The following is a 16,884-nucleotide window of genomic DNA, read 5'->3' on the forward strand; positions in this document are numbered from 1 at the left end:
ACCATTAGAAATGCATTGACATATCCTAAGCGAAATGTTCGTCACCGTTACCGAAAATTTCGCTTGGGTGTACGCAGCTCAATTGAAATTTTCCTTTGTATTTACCGGTTTACTCTACACTACTTGGGTTAATATGTCTTGCCACTACCGGCAGATTTGTCCTGTGAAACTTACACTTATCGTCGTTAACCAACTCACAATAAGTTTAACAGGGTTGCAATCTTTCCATTGTGATTGTCAATATTCAGTTACTCATTCACGGTTACTTAATACCGAGTTAAAAAGGGCGACATGGAATATTCACCAACAGCAAATACACCCAATACTTTAACAACCCTAACTGCGCACTCCGCTACTCATTACAAAGAATCCCCACCATAAAGTAGTAGTGCATAAATTTTTCCGAACAAAATGGTAAATAAGTGTTGAAAATGTTCCACTTTTTTTAATAATTTGAATTAAAAGAAGTAGTTTATAGTCCTTAAAGTGTTTTAAAAGGAATAAGCGATGGAGTTCTTGGACTGTTGTAAAAATAAAAGCATACAAAATTGCCGGGTGTTAACTTGGTCGACGCGAAAAAAGTAGATTACTGTGCGACATGATGGTGCGAAGAAGCAAGCACAATGACCGCATCATTCAATTAGTTAAAAGTCATTGGTAGCGGCGGTGGCGGGGTATATGAATGAGACAGGCAAGCCGTGTGTGTATGTAGTGTAAAAACCGAAATGAAAATGCACGTGAGATTTTTATTTCAGTTTATACGCGATTGCGTTAAAGGAAAAGGGAGTTTTTGTGAATATTGTTAAAAATTTTCAAAGAATATTCAAGTGAATGAAGATGCTTAGTAAATAAATTTAGAAATTTCGAGATTTTAGCGTTTGCGGTAAACAGCATGTTGAGCGGCGTATGAATCATACATTTTTCAATTGTTCATATATACATATGTATGGATTTATAATAATGCATTCATTTGGAAGCCTAATTTCCGTTTTCAATGAATTTACAGTTGAATAGCAGAGGAAATTTGTTATAATAGAAGTTTTATCACTTAAGGGCCAAAGATGCTACAATTAGCCAAAACCAAAAAGTTAGGTTATGCCGAAAGTCACACTCCTTTAAAAACGGTTTGATGTATAGGGTTGCCAACAGTCAGTTAGTTGGGAAACGCTATAAAACCTTTATCCTGGTAACTTTTAAAACAACATGGTACAGTAACAGCTATTACCATATATTTTTTTATTGTCTGTAGAAAACGTGTTTAACTTTCTAACATTATTCTTTTTTTTTTCATTAGGAGATGTCTTTGAATCCTGTCCGTGTGCTCAAAAATGATGCACAAGAAGAGAAAGCCGAAATGGCTCGCATGTCATCGTTTATCGGTGCCATCGCCATTGGTGATTTAGTTAAGAGCACTTTGGGACCCAAGGGTATGGACAAAATCCTAGTGTCGCATGGCCGCCAAGCTGGCAAAGTGGAGGTGACCAATGATGGCGCTACCATTTTGCGATGCGTTGGCGTTGATAATCCCGCTGCAAAAATTTTGGTAGATATGTCCCGCGTCCAAGATGAAGAAGTAGGCGATGGCACCACTTCAGTCACCGTATTGGCTGCTGAGCTATTGCGTGAAGCTGAAAAGTTGGTTGATCAAAAACTTCATCCCCAAATTATCATTGCCGGCTGGCGTATGGCAACAAAAATTGCACGAGAGGCTCTTACTCAGACTTCTCAGGATAACTCGGCCAACAATGATAAATTCAAAGAGGATCTTATGAATATTGCACGCACTACACTCTCCTCGAAGATTTTGCATCAACACAAAGACTTCTTTGCCAAGTTGGCTGTAGATGCTGTTTTGCGTTTGAAGGGTTCCGGAGAATTGCATGCCATACAAATTATCAAAAAGACTGGTGGTACTTTGGATGATTCATTTTTGGACGAAGGTTTTTTGCTGGACAAGAAGCCAGGTGTACATCAACCTCAAAGGGTAGGTAAATCATGGAATTAAATATTTAAATTTGTCTATTTAAGAAGTGATCAGTTCATGAAATGTTTGAGAATGTTCATTATTGGCGCGTCAAATTGGTTGTGAATTATGTTGTTTTTTTATATATCATATCACAGCCATTTTGACGAGTTCGATGGTGTTGCAAGAGTCATCTGTATTGTTAAAAAACTGTGTTATTTTTCCCATGTGCCCACCCTATGTTAGACAACAAGCAAAAGACATGCTTAGTCTTGTGTCCAACTTTAGAGTAGAGCATTGACACATGAAAAAAGTCGTTGCTATAGGATCGGCCCATTATGATGCTGCAGTAAATGGTTATCTTAAGGATTCCGGAGAGGCTACATAGATCTTTCTAACGGTGCTTTATTGGTAAACAATTCCTTCCAGCAACCCTCTGGCATTTAGATCGATTATGAGAGAGTGCAAGGAAGAACTTCCTAAGTTAAGTCGTATGGCTATAGTAGCTCTCACTTGGATCCCCGGTCATAAGAGAAGTGTCGTAAGAGCTGGAAAGTCCTAACGAAGTTAAGAAGGAGCCAGTCGCAACGCCGTGGTATGTTGTTCAAAGGAAGATCTTCAAGTACTATATCAGACAAGCAGAGATTGATAATTTGGGATAAAACTGAAAGATGTCGTGTATCATGGAATACCTGGCCACAAAGTCTCAAGCGCACAGAGCGCGTGATCAGCCTGTACCGACGGAACTTGCCAAAACTTATAGCGGTAAGACTGCCCTATTGGAAATTATGCACGACAGTTGAACCACCTTCTCAGATCTTCCCCTGCGCGAATGATACGTGCTTAGGTCGACCGTTCTTTCATGGCTGGATAACAGCAATTGGAGTACGACGAGATAAAAGCCATTACTCGGTTCATGTGGTTTTCAATATGATCGAGGCTATATTGGGTTACTTGCTACCACGTGGACCTACTAGCACATCCCAAATCTTAATGGTACCAGCGTTACTATAGTCATCTCTTTGGGCATATCTTTTTCACCATCTACAATAAAGCAAACAAAGACTATATTGGATGTGCTTAACAAAGTTTTAGTGGTATCCGAGTGAATATAGTGAATACATTCCTCCATTTTTGACTTCACTTAAAGTACAATTTTAATCGTTTACCACATTTTATGCTTACTCATTTCAGATTGAGAAAGCCAAAATACTCATCGCCAACACGCCTATGGATACTGATAAAATCAAAGTATTCGGCAGTACCATCAAAGTAGATTCACTATCCAAGATTGCCGATTTGGAAATGGCCGAAAAGGAAAAGATGAAAGATAAAGTACAGAAAATTTTGAATCACAACTGTAATGTGTTTATCAATCGTCAATTGATCTACAACTATCCCGAGCAATTGTTTGCCGACGCCGGTGTAATGGCCATTGAACATGCCGATTTCGATGGTATTGAGCGTTTGGCTTTGGTTACTGGCGGTGAAATTGTCTCAACTTTCGATAATCCTTCCTTGGTCAAATTGGGTGAATGCGATGTCATTGAACAGGTGATGATTGGTGAGGATACTATGTTGCGTTTTAGTGGTGTTAAATTGGGTGAAGCTTGCACCATTGTTATACGTGGTGCCACACAGCAAATTTTGGATGAAGCTGATCGCTCTTTGCACGATGCTTTGTGTGTATTGGCTGCCACAGTTAAGGAATCCCGTGTTATTTATGGCGGTGGCAGTTCCGAAGCGTTAATGGCCAATGCTGTGTTCAAAAAGGCAGCTGAGACTCCTGGCAAGGAAGCCATTGCAATGGAAGCTTTTGCACGTAAGTATAATTCAGAACTCAATATAACTTCCCCTATAAATCTTACAAAACTTTGGATTTTGTTATTAGGCGCCCTTTTGGCTCTTCCCACTGCTATCGCTGACAATGCCGGCTATGACTCTGCTCAATTGGTTTCCGAACTACGTGCTGCTCATGCCCAAGGCAAATCTACCATAGGTTTAGATATGGAAAAGGGCAAAATTGGTGATATGAAGGAATTAGGTATAACAGAATCATTTGCCGTTAAACGTCAAGTTCTTCTGTCCGCCTCTGAAGCCGCTGAAATGATATTGCGCGTCGATGACATCATCAGATGTGCTCCCAGAAGACGTGTTCCTGACCGTGGTTATTGTTAAACTATTTAAGACATATGTCATCTTTTAATCACATCAGCCACACCCTACGCCTCATGTTCTCCTTACATCTTAAACTTTATTTTAATATTTTTTTGTTAAATCCATGTTTATTTAATTAACCAAAAAACACATCTAATTATTAAAACGCTAACTTTCTCACTAAACTTTCTGTTCTCCTTCATTGATTTCAATTAGGCATTTTACAATAATTTTATTCCTTAAAATAACGGCATAGCCTTTTAAGGGAGATTCTTTTCAAACAAAAAATTATACTAAAAATTAATTTTTTGCCTAGTGCAAAAAATACTATTTGAAATGTGTCTTAAATTACGCATAAAAAATAATTCAATAAACCTTATGTATTTTTAATACACTAAAAAATATCACACTCAATAGAAATTTATTTTTCGGCTTAAGTATTGAACAAATCCCTATTTTTAGAAAATAAATATGACTCGCGAGTCTATTAACAAAACTGAAGTTTTTTTATTTATAAAAATATACATTTCTATTTAATGGTTCGAAAATGGTTTGCAACCCAGCATCAGTTGCGTTGCCTGCTATTCCAACAACTAATCCCATGGCAGACGGTTGAACGTACCGGATGACCCGAAGGAGTCCTTCATCGACAATGGCTGTCGCCACAGTGTACAACACGCTGCTTGAATAACAACAACAGCTCGGTTGCCAACGGGAAAATTTGTTATAGAAATTTTTATTTCCGTATTGAAGTGCATACATTTTTACATTTACTTAGTAACTGGACTTTCAAAACACTGATATTGAATAAAACTTAGAAAAACTGCCAACTTTATACTAAATTGTATATCATGGTTTTATCTCCTCGCACCGCAACTGTAGGAGAATTGCAATCCATAATTGACCCTTAAGTTTATATTGACATTTTGCAATATTTCTCTAAAACTTGGAGATTTCCGGTATGATTACCAAGATATGTAAAAAAGCTAAAATCCTATTATTCCGAACAGTTTTGCGGAGGAGTACGGTCGATGGCAACGAATAATTATTTGCCTTCTTCTCTGTTGAAAGCACATTGTTGCCTCACGAGAAAATATACTTTCGTTGCTTCTTCTCTTTTTTTGTGTTGAGTGTGGCACACCCTGTAGTGCCTCACCCGTACACTTATTGTCTGTGTCGGGATTAAAAATAACCTCATTGGTTTGAAAAGTATAACCCCGCGCATGGAGTAGGTTCATTTCTTTATGTGATTCAGCTTACAAGATGTTGTCCCAACATAGTTATAAGACTTCTCTTACCCGGCACTATATACAGCTCAAAAATTGCCGTAACAATACCGAAAAAACAACGCTCTGCGAGTTGCAGGGGCAATGAAATCATAGACTTCATAGCTCTGGAGAATATGGTCACTGCGAGGAGACGAAGCTGGCCAAAATACGCAGCTTGCTAGTTGTTAAGATTACAATGAGTTGCGTAAGGATCGCTCACAGCCTGGTTTTCTTGATATACCACTCTATATAGTAAAGTCCTATATCGCTTGCGTTCGACGTAAAAGACTCCATTGACAACCCTCCGACTTCATAACATCTGAAAGCCTGACGTATAATACTTCGCAGAGTACACCATTCGCCGCTTAAGAGAATTACCACCTCTGTCAATTCTATAGCAGCCGGTTGTACGTACCGGATTGACCCGATGGTGTCCTTCATCGGCAAGGGCTGTCGCCTCCGTGTATAACACACTGCTACAACAACAACCACCTCTGACGGACCACCAACTCAGGGACATCATTTACACATCAGACTCTACAAGCCTGTAGCACACATACCTCAATTGAGCTAATTTCCCGGAACAGACAGAGGAACTCTTATACGCGTGATGGGAATGATCGCTCCAATCCTATTCATCCAAGAATTAGGACATTAAATCTAATGAAGAATATGAGGGGAATTTATGGCTGAAGCACCTGAAGCCAATCGTTCTATTTATTTATTCACACCTATTTTGTACATAAATACGTAATAGAGAATTGTACTCACCTGTTATAAATAAAAACTTGAAATTCACACAAAGCAAGCACTTTATTCACTATTTTTTAATTTTATTTTTTTTTTTTTCACAGAGATTGAAGTACTAACGGTAAATAACACATGACTGATTGAAGCGCAAAAAAAACAGACCTGCCACCTTACAAATAAATTGTCTACCAAAGACATAAAATATGTAAAGATAGTGTGTATCATGCGCTTTTTGGATGCCAGATGTCGTAAGTAATAATGGACCGCATCTTTCAATTATATTTTAGTTATTACATATAGTTGTTGTTGTTGCTATTGTGCAGTGTGTTGTATGTACACTGATGTATACCATTGCCGATGAAGGACTTCATCGGGTCAATCCGGTACGTACAACCGGCCGCCATGGGATTGAGTTATATATAGTGATCAATAGGTGTCGTTGGTCCAAAGAGAGGTCCAATTTGCCTAAAAATGGATATTTAAAGTGTTATTTCGGGTCAGAGCGCCCTTAAATAAATATATTTATCGACTTAATTAATCCGCACATGCACTGCGTTCGGATATATGTATTTTTTATATAATATGTGATATATGCGTTTAAAATTATCCCTAATCGACTTTTTTGGATACAATGGAGAAACAATAAAAGGTGGTCCCATTTGTACAACAACAATGTAAAATCCGAACAAAGCATTTGACGTCCTAGTAGGATTTGCATACAACTCTGGAATTAGAAAATTTCATCAAGGTGGTTTTAAAAAGGTGGTTTCATGCGAACAGTTGTTAACTGCCGGCTAGATTTGACGGTATTGAGATGTCAAATTTTTATTCGCATTCTCTTTGTTGTTATCTTCTTTCTCGCATATTCTTTGCTCACGTACGCACTTTCTGCACACGTACACAAACACGAACACAAATTTCTTAATTGTGTTGACAAAATGTCGATCAGCTTGATGGCGATTTCACCATATTATTCTTATGTTGTTGTACTAATGAGACAACCTCTAAATTTGTTGTTGTTGTTGTAGCAGTGTATTGTACAACGAGGCGGCAACCCTTGCCGATGAAGGATTCCATCGGGTCAATTCTGTACGTACAACTGGCTGCCATGGGATTGACCTCTAAAGTAATTCAGCCATGCTGTGCTACCACACGTGAAGTAGTAGTCATTTTTCGAGTTTAATTTTTGACATTTATTTGCAATTTTCAACGCGAGCTCAGCGAGCTCATTCTGTTCTGACCTTTAGGGTTGGTATTTTATAATGCTTTGGGAATAGTCGTTGAAATTTTGAATTGCTGCGCGAGTGAAATTTGACAACAATCAAATGATTTTATTTCCATACCAAAACAGGTGTTTTTATTTGCACTTATTGTTTTCTCCATTTTATTTATTTTCATACCAAAAGACGTTTTTTTATGCCATCAAGATGATCGACGTTTTGCCAACACACACAAAGAATTTTGTGTGCGTGTGTATTACGTGTGCGTACATCAGCAGGGAATGACAACAAACAAAAATCTGACATCTTAATACCGTCAAACCTAGCCGGCTGTTAACAGCTGTTCGCGTGAGAACACCTTTTAAAATCCGCCTTGTAATGTCACCAGGGTTTAATCGCACATATGTAAGTGAATTGACTCGGAAGTTGAATTAGTTAAAATGTGTATTGCCCTAGATTAAACCTTGAGATGAAAGAGAAAAAAAGAGGTTTGGGAGCATGCGCATATCCGATACGCCCACATGTATGTGCATACCAGAGAATAGCAGCAAGCCACTTTAAAATGAGTGCACACGATAGACATGATGTGAATGACGCGCTCACACATTGTACCCTGGCGAAACAGTTAAAGGTGGTCTCGTCGTTTTGCCAACACACGCAAACAAATGTGTGTGTGAATACGAGTGCGTGCATGAGCGGAGAATATGAGAATATAAGATCTTAAAAGCTGTTCGCATGTGAACATGTTTTTAAAGCCGATTTGACTTCGTACCAACAATCGTTGTTGACGCTAACGACTCTCAACCACCAAAAAATGAAATGCAATTTTATGATTCGTTGAGCAACTAAGTCTTTTTGCTAATGAGCCATGGCGAAACAATAAAAGGTGGACTCATTTGTACAACAACCATAAATCATATGGTGCAATCCGCCATCTTGCCATCAAGCTGATCGACGTTTTGACACACACAAAGAAATTTGTGTACGTGTGTGTATACGTGTGCGTACATGAGCAGAGAATATGCAAGAAAGAAGATAACAAAGAGAATGCAAACAAAAATTAGACATCTTAATACCGTCAAACTTGACCGACTGTTAGCGTGGGACCACCTTATTAAATCCGCCATGCTAATCAGCATAAAATTATTGCTGGGCGTATTTTACATTTTGACCAATACTCACGAGGCTCACATGGATAGCAACTGAATAGATGACACACAGCCGTACATAGTTCATTCGTAGCTGTCTCAACAACGACTGAAACAAAGAGAATAATAATAATAAGTGCAGTGTTGCCACACCAGAAAATAATTTCCGACCTAAATGTAAAAAAAAATCCAAGATATATTCATTTACAGGTAGTGGCAGTTGCCCAACAACAAAATATTAAGTGAACTGTCTGTCAAAATCAGTGATTAGTGCAACTCTGATATTGAGTATTTTACTAGTTCGAGCCATTTTTCGTGAGTTATGGTTCTTAAGTATAATACACACACACACACAACCAAAAGTGGTTGACAGCTAGTGCACTTCGCGAGAAAAAATTGAACTCAGCTGAACTCATTTTCTAAATAAAAACTGTTTACGCTATGCTACTAATAGCAAAAAATTTCCGATCACATTGAAGATCTACCAAAATCGATTTGGGCCGTCCATCCGACCAAATCCTAAAATGTACAAAACGGCAATACTGAATGCGTGTGACTTGGCATCAACGCTACCGTGAAGATCTGAACATTGCTGATCTATGTGTCTTTACCGTTTGTTTGTCTGTTGTGGCATTCCTCTGCACATGGCACTCATCTTAATAGTGCTCATTCGCAAACAACATACGATGTCCGACTCTCAAATTGAAAAGCACATCCACTGAACGATTGCTGAAACGTTCGATCAACTATTGCTCTATTGTCATATGAAGAGCGTTTCTAGCTGGCATTGTTTGGATGTGGCATGCATAACACGCACTTACATTGGCACAAGTGATCCGGATCCAGATCCGGCTCGTAGAACTTATCACTTTTTAATTTGATTTCTTTTTATTTTAATCTACAAAAACAATCTTTAAGTTATTATGATTTCATAGTTTTATTTCTTAATTTAGAGATATTTTCCAATAACGTAGATAAAATTTCTATGACCAAATTATAAAATTTTTTAAAACACAGTTTACTTGCGGACAATATAACTTTTCATCATACAAGGAAGTAGTTCGATTTAGGACGGTCTGCCTTTACTTTAAGGTATGCATATTTTTACGTACAAACATTTAGCTTATATATAAATTTTAACATAAAAAAATTCGAGTTACCGGATGTACGATGTGCGAATTAAAGTTCAACATTCAGCAAAAAAAAACAACAAAACTAACCTATTAAAATAATTTAATAAACAATTAAGTTAGGAAATTGAACATTCCATTTCGCCATGTTTAGGAACACAATCCAAAACTAAGGCCACAGCTCGTGCCATATATGTCATGGTGCCAAAACTGCCACTTGGGGCACTAGAAATACAAAAAGCACAGAGTTAATATTTTGTTAATCAATTTAAGTTTTTTACTTTACCTGTCGTATAAATGCTGGCAAATGTAAGCAGCTCCACCACAAAGCAACATGCCCGAAGCTGCTTGATGCTGTTCTTTTCCATCCTTTGACTTGGCACAACATAGAGTGGCATCACCTTGCACTTTGCGTTGATCTTCCAGAAATAGTTGATTTGCCTTGTGAACCAAATGCTCGACATAGATAACATTTCCCAGATTGGGTACTAAATTGTGCTCGGTGACGAGAGTTAACACCATTAGGGCCTCCACCACCAATTGACGATATTCTGGTTGGGGAATTTGATTTAGAGCCGTCTCAACTTCCAAAGCAAATTTCAACTCTCCAGGAGTCATTTCTTGAGTTAAACTTTGTTGCAATATACGACCTTCAATAGCCAAACCTTGGCATTTTTCCAAAACACTCCAGACACGAGAATAGAAATCACGGGGCACACGATTTAAAGCACCATCCAAACGTCGGCGGCGCAACCATTGACCTTGTCGATCATCAATAGTGGCAATAATGGCATCCTCACCTTCGGGATCACCCAAACCAATTTGAGATTTCTTACTTACACGACTCGATTTGCAACTAACAATGGAGAGATTTCCACGAGCAACTAAAAGAAAATTAAAGATTATGTTTTTTTTTTTTTAGTTTTAGACATTCTAAAATGAGCACTTTTGCAATAGTTAAATTTTTCGCTAAGACCAACCACCACTGAAAATGTGGTTTTGATGTTAACGTCGGCATTTGAAGCGGGCATAAACATTAGCATGATTGTCCCCCGTCGACAGTTTATATAAAATATGGATTGTAGAGAATATTTGAGTAAAGACGCAACTGAACGGAACATGGACGGAGACTAGATCTGAAACTCTTCGAGCTACTGGCTGCGACTGCCGTAGGTGTTGAGGCGTGAACAATCTTGGAATTGAGGAGATTAACGCCTTCTCTGATAATAGCAAAATCAGCATCGTTTGGGTGCCGGGCCATAACGAAGTAAGGGGGAAATGAAAGGGCAGGCGATTTGGCGGTGAATGCCAGAGGACTGCCGTCAATACTAGGCTAACTCGGTTAACCCGAAGCCTTTCGGGTCGACCCAGTCCGAGTTAAGGGAGTGGGCGACGAATACGCATGCAACATTGTGGAACAGCGAAACGATCAGTAGGACGGCGAAAATCCTATGGGGGGATCTAGATCGTGAGAAGACGAGGCTATTACTGAAAGGAAGTAAGAAGGTCAGTATAGCTATAGATATCATAACGGGACACATAGGACTATGAGCTCACTTTTGTAAAATCGGTGCCGCATGTGTAGGGCATGCGGGAAAGATGATGAGACATTGGAGCATTTCATTTGTCATTGCCCGGCTTTCGCGTCTTACAGATATCGGCACTTAGGTGGGGTCATAATACCAGACATGAACCAACTTAGGGGCGTGGCATGGAAACCAATTAAGGATTTTGTAAGTAGCACGGAATTCCTAACTTAGATTTTCTTTTTCGAGTTTACTTTTTCTTGTATTTAGAGCGCACAACAAGCCGATTACTGGCTTAGGTGTATGTCCATAGCGGCATGGGGCGGATTAATATCTGCACCCTCTTTTCAACCAAACCTCACCTATCCTATTTTGCAATATAAATTATACCTCCGTGAAATAAAGGGGACCACTAAGGGCAGAGGTTAGCATGACTGCCTATGGTCCTAAACGCCTGGGTTCGAATCCTGGCGAGATCATCAGAAAACATTTAAATCGGCGGTTATCCCCTCCTAATGATGGTGACATTTGTGAGGTACTTTGCCATGTAAAAACTTTTCGCCAAAGTGGTATCGCACTGCGGCTCTCCGTTTGGACTAGGCTACAAAAAGGAGGCCTTGAATTTGAATCGGACAGCTCTTATTTATATATGAGAATATTGCCCCAGTTCCTTAATGGAATGTTCATGGGCGAATTTGAATCTGTGAAATAAATTATATCTTTGCATCCCGACGGAATATGTTTCCGATCGTATCATAAATTGATATTGTCCGGCTTTAGACCATTGCTTAATGCTTTCTATTCCGTATCGGCGATACGGAAAACCAGTCAATTGCTTCTAGCAGCAACACACGTTTGCTGACTTTTGACTTTGACTGACTTTAAATAGAAAGCATGAAGCAATGGTCTAAACCCGGACAATATCCTGCAATGGAATCTCAATAAGATTTTAAGACCGATAAAAATAAAGCGCAAACAGACATTAATTCAGTACTTTCATACTTACCACTGCTAACTGCAAACTCCTTGCCACTTAAAATGTGATATAGGAGGTTTTTCATTTCGAATGGAGATAGATTCAACAAATGTTCGGAAGCAGCTTCACCATCACAATTAAGGGTGCGCGATAATTCTTTGGCCATAACTTGAATAATAAGACCAACACGCAAACGTAACATCTCATGGAAGAGTTGGGGCTCTGTGCGTATAAACATGGCCAAATAGACCATTAGTTCTTGAGTTAACATGGCTGTACTCTCATCATCACCATAGGCCTAAGGAATACATTAAAAAACAAAAACACAGAATTAGTTTGGAAAAATGTACAACAAAATTACTCGACTTACATCATGTATCAATTGCCTTAGATCAGCTTCCGGCAAAGGTGCTGTTATAGTATATTCATTATTTGGCGGCATGCCAACTGTTACCTGCTTCTGGCGTACCAACAAATCGGTAACAGCCTTGGCCAAGTCCTCGACACGTTTACCCAACATGCCAGCTGTGTGACGCACCAGACCCCATAGCTTTTGTTGACAAGCCTTTTCATAGAGGCCTTTTAGTAGATCGCGTACGGTGACTACACGACCTTCTTCCAGCATTCCTTCAGATTGAGATAAATTAATAGTAGCATTATGGGAAGCGGAGCCTCCTTCAACCATCACAGAAGGAGGCAAAGGAGGTTTGGCAAACAAAGGATTTTTCATAGCAGTTTCATATACAAGTGCTTCTTCCAAAAGTGTGCTATCAATTTCTGCATTGATTTTTAAAGTAAAATTTTAATTAAAGCATATGTGGGTTATGTGCGCGCACATGCAAACATTTTCCCGGATTTTTTTTTTTGATATTTTTAGATTATAGATAAAATATAAAAGCAGCATTAGCATATAGTTACAGCATAGAGAAGCCCATTTAAATGTTGTTTCCCCAGCATTGGTAATCGTTAACATTTTAGATGGATTATAAGTGAGGGTGCGTGTGCAGATGAATTTATATAGTAAAAATAAAATCCAAAATGGAGAAAGCAATTATGAAAATAGAAAGAAAATTTGTGAAAAGGCGATTAAAACAGTTTAAATTTTAGTAAAGCATAGTCTTATTACAAATTTATAAGAAGTTATATAATACAAGTGTATGTATGTAGACATTTGCAACCATGATATATGAAAACACCGCCCAATCTTTATGAATAGGAATTTTAAATGAGTATCCAACTGTGAAACGTCTAAAATTTTTCTCTAAATTAAGTGTTCCCAAAAAATGCTAATGTTCAAGAAATGTGAGAAATATTTTATTTTCAATATTGTTGTTGTTGTTGTAACAATGTGTTCCGTATTACAGAGATATCGACCAAAATGTGGACTTTTTGTGGTAGTCACAGATTAAAGCGTTGTGCAAAATTTCGAAAAGATCGAATGATAAATGCGATGATAAATACAAATGCTCTTGCAACGGACGACTTAAACGCAATGAGTTGTAAGAGAATCGTCTCGAAGAGCTGCTTAAACTTCCCCACACGCAATGGGTTGCCCAATAATATTCCAGAAGTGTGTTTCTCGACTCATACGGAAGATCGCAGGGACGAACTCTCTTCCAAAATTATGAAAATGTTTGCAGGGTAAGTACCAATCGTCATCAGTGTTGCCACTCAAGAAAATTATTTCGTACCAAAATTTAAGAAAAATCCTACCAAACCAGACCAAAACCTACCAAATGTTCTACAAGCCAAAAATGTGGTATAGCGTGCATTTTAAGCCACTGCCAAACAATTCGCCATTTTGACATTTCATTTTGAACCCATCGTACCGTATTTCGAACCCACCATAGCATGGGGGTATACTTATTTCGTCATGTTTGTAACACCTCGAAATATGCGTCTGAGACCCCAAAAAGTGTATATATCCTTGATCGTCATGTCATTTTAAGTCAATCTAGCCATGTCCATCCGTTCGTCTGTTTGTCGAAAGCACGCTCGAAGGAGTAAAGCTAGCCGCGTGAAATTTTGCTTAAAAACTTTTTATTAGTGTAGGCCGGTTGGGATTGTAAATGGGCCAAATCGGTTCATGTTTTGATATAGCTGCCATATAAACCGATCTTGGGTCTGGACTTCTTGAGCCTCTAGAGGGCGCTATACTCGTCCAATTTGACTGAAATTTTGCACGTTGTGTTTTGGTATCACTTACGACAATTGCGCTAAGTATGGTTCAAATCGGTCCATCTTTTGATATAGCTGCCATATAAACCGATATTGGGTCTTGACTTCTTGAGCCTCTAGAGGGTGCAATTCTCGTCCGATTTGACTGAAATTTTGCACATAGTATTTTGGTATCACTTCAAACAACTGTGTTATGTATGATGATCGGTTGATAATCTGGTATAGCTGTCATTTAAACCCATCTTGGATCTTGACTTCTTGAGCCAATAGAGCGCGCAATTCTCATCCGATTTAGCTGAAATTTTGCATGAGGTGTCTTGTTATGACTTCCAATAAATCTGCTTAGTGTGGCGCAAATCGGTACACAACCTGATATAGCTGCCATATAAACCGATCTGGGATCTTGACTTCTTGAGCCTCTAGAGGGCTCTCATCCGATTTGTAAGAAATTTTGTACAACGGCTTCTCTCATGACCTTCAACATGCGTGTCTTATATGGTCTGAATCGATCAATAGCTTGATACAGCTTCCATATATACCTATCTCCCGATTTTGCTTCTTAAGCCCCTACAAGGCGCAATTCTTATCCGAAAGAATTGAAATATTACACAATGATTTTTACAATATTCAGCATTCATTTATGGTCCCAATCGGACTATAACTTGATATAGCTCCAATAGCATAACAGTTCTTATTCAATATTCTTTGTTTGCCTAAAAAGAGATACCGCACATAGAACTCGACAAATGCGATCCATGGTGGAGGGTTTATAAGATTCGGCCCGGCCGAACTTAGCACGCTCTTACTTATCAACTCTACAATGTACTAGATAGTCGTTATTCATAGAGGATAAGACAAACACGTCCGTCTGTTCGTTGAAATCACCCTACTGCCTCAAGTTAAGTTCGGCCGGGCCGAATCTTGGAAACCCATCACCATGGATTCTGCTAAAATATGGGAGCTATATCTGGTTATAGACCGCGTTGGACAGTAATTGGCACAGTTGTTGAACAGAACATTATATGCAATATTTCAGCCTAATCGGATAAAAAACGCGGCTTGTAAGGGCTCAAGAAGTAAAATCGTAGTTCAGTTTATATGGGGGCTATATCAGGACCGATTCGGACAGTACTTGGCACAGTTGTTGTAAATTGTTACAGAACGCTATCTGCAAAATTTTAGCCAAATCGAACAAAAATTGCGGATTGTATGGGCTCAAGAACTCAAATCGGGAGATTGGTTTATATGGCAGCTATATCTAAATCTGAACCGTTTTGGCCCATTTGCAATCCCCAAAGATCTACATCAGTATTAAGTATCTGTGCAAAATTTCAAACTGCTAGCTTTACGCGTTCGACCGCTATCGTTATTTCGACAGACTGACGAACGGACGGACATGGCTAGATCGTCTCAGAATGTCGAGATGATCAAGAATATATAATTTATGCAGAGTTAGACGAATATTTCGACCATCCTCTGGTGGTGGGTATAATAATTACCTATATCTTGATATAAAACTATAAACTCATCCCCCGATGAGAGATCTTAAGTTTATAAAGTGGTATTTCTGACCCAATTTCAGTGAACAACCGTCCCGAGTTTCGATAAAGCGATCTCCCAATTTAATAGCCTGTTTGTCGACGTCGAATGCAAGCGTTCGTTCGGCCTGCAAACGAAAAAATACTGATTTGGGTTTGGGTATCTCATTTTAAACGAAGAATTTATCGAACGACAAGCCGAACAAAATCGTAAGCATTCCCATACAAAAAATGGGTTCATGTATATCGTAACAGATGTCAACAATGGGAAGCAAACCAGTCAGTTGATAATTTGCTATCGAGCAAGAATTTTCCAACAAAAATGTAAAGCAAAAAAGCAATTGATATTATAAAATTATACATATATAACATTTTAAATACTTAGATGCCCCCCACGTATTCTATGATAAAAATAAAGGACCAAAAAAGGTTGTCTATAGCAAATTACGGATATCTCTTTTCAGGTGCTTCTGCAAATTTGGACTCAAATAAGAAATTCTAGGAGTTCCAAAAGTAAAAAATGTTCCTTTGTGCCTCGAGGTTTTTGTTGTTGTTGTAGCCATGTTGTTGTTGTGCCTCGAGGTTTTTGTTGTTGTTGTAGCCATGCTCGTATGTCGAGGTGGCGGTCCTCGTCAAGCTCCATAGATGGGCAGGCTCATTCGGATGAAAAATGCTCCTTTTATGAGCTCAATACTCTATATCGATCTGAACCACACTTCACAGAAATGGGTAGGCGTCTACCAGAACTTGGCTGTGGCAAATTTCATCGAAATGAAAAATGACCAAATTATTGCCTCACGACTTTAAGTTTGGAGATCGGTCTATATATAGCGGCTATATATAACTAAATTCTGATTTTTTGAGATCAGAAGGTCACGAAATTGTTTGGAAAATGTTTTTATACCCAAGATATCTGCAAAATTATAAATACCCAAATAAATGCCTAAAAATTGTATTTACTCAATACCCAATAAGTACCCAAGTGTTGAGTATTTACCCGGTAGAAACCCATCTCTAGCAATGGGTTGTA

General features: G+C 38.6%; 2 protein-coding genes across 11 annotated transcripts in view; one reads left to right on the plus strand and one right to left on the minus strand.

Annotated features, from left to right (window-relative positions):
- Window positions 1–324: 324 nt before the first annotated feature.
- On the plus strand, window positions 325–4,616 carry LOC106084258 (T-complex protein 1 subunit beta). 3 transcript variants are annotated; one of them, XM_013247831.2, is made up of 4 exons: window positions 325–414; window positions 1,295–1,984; window positions 3,158–3,785; window positions 3,855–4,616. In XM_013247831.2, the coding sequence occupies exons 1-4, from the start codon at window positions 412–414 to the stop codon at window positions 4,139–4,141; spliced, it is 1,608 nt and encodes a 535-aa protein (XP_013103285.1). In that variant the 5' UTR covers window positions 325–411; the 3' UTR covers window positions 4,142–4,616. The 3 variants fall into 3 exon arrangements, with proteins under 3 accessions (XP_013103285.1, XP_059223717.1, XP_013103286.1); XM_059367734.1 differs by lacking the exon at window positions 325–414 and adding an exon at window positions 668–691; XM_013247832.2 differs by lacking the exon at window positions 325–414 and adding an exon at window positions 1,031–1,206.
- Window positions 4,617–9,418: 4,802 nt separating this feature from the next.
- The window catches only part of LOC106084251 (probable phosphorylase b kinase regulatory subunit alpha), a 32,841-nt gene continuing 25,375 nt past the window's right edge, over window positions 9,419–16,884 (minus strand). For 5 of the 8 annotated variants that reach the window (XM_013247820.2, XM_013247818.2, XM_013247819.2 and 2 more), the window contains 4 exons: window positions 12,509–12,915; window positions 12,169–12,436; window positions 9,923–10,520; window positions 9,419–9,861 (listed from right to left, as the gene is read on the minus strand). In XM_013247820.2, the coding sequence (XP_013103274.2) occupies window positions 9,756–9,861; window positions 9,923–10,520; window positions 12,169–12,436; window positions 12,509–12,915 (1,379 nt within the window). In that variant the 3' untranslated portion in view covers window positions 9,419–9,755. The remainder of the gene's footprint in view (window positions 9,862–9,922; window positions 10,521–12,168; window positions 12,437–12,508; window positions 12,916–16,884) is intronic. The other 3 variants (XM_013247822.2, XM_013247821.2, XM_013247824.2) reach the window with 1 other exon arrangement.

The sequence above is a fragment of the Stomoxys calcitrans genome, chromosome 4 (genome assembly GCF_963082655.1).
Source record: "Stomoxys calcitrans chromosome 4, idStoCalc2.1, whole genome shotgun sequence".
NCBI lineage: Eukaryota > Metazoa > Arthropoda > Insecta > Diptera > Muscidae > Stomoxys > Stomoxys calcitrans.

Excerpts from the sequence above, each read along its gene's own strand:
- LOC106084258 (XM_059367734.1), top strand. Across the intron at positions 1,985-3,157 it reads GTGTACATCAACCTCAAAGG|ATTGAGAAAGCCAAAATACT; the intron begins GTAGGTAAATCA and ends TACTCATTTCAG. Across the intron at positions 3,786-3,854 it reads TGCAATGGAAGCTTTTGCAC|GCGCCCTTTTGGCTCTTCCC; the intron begins GTAAGTATAATT and ends TTTTGTTATTAG.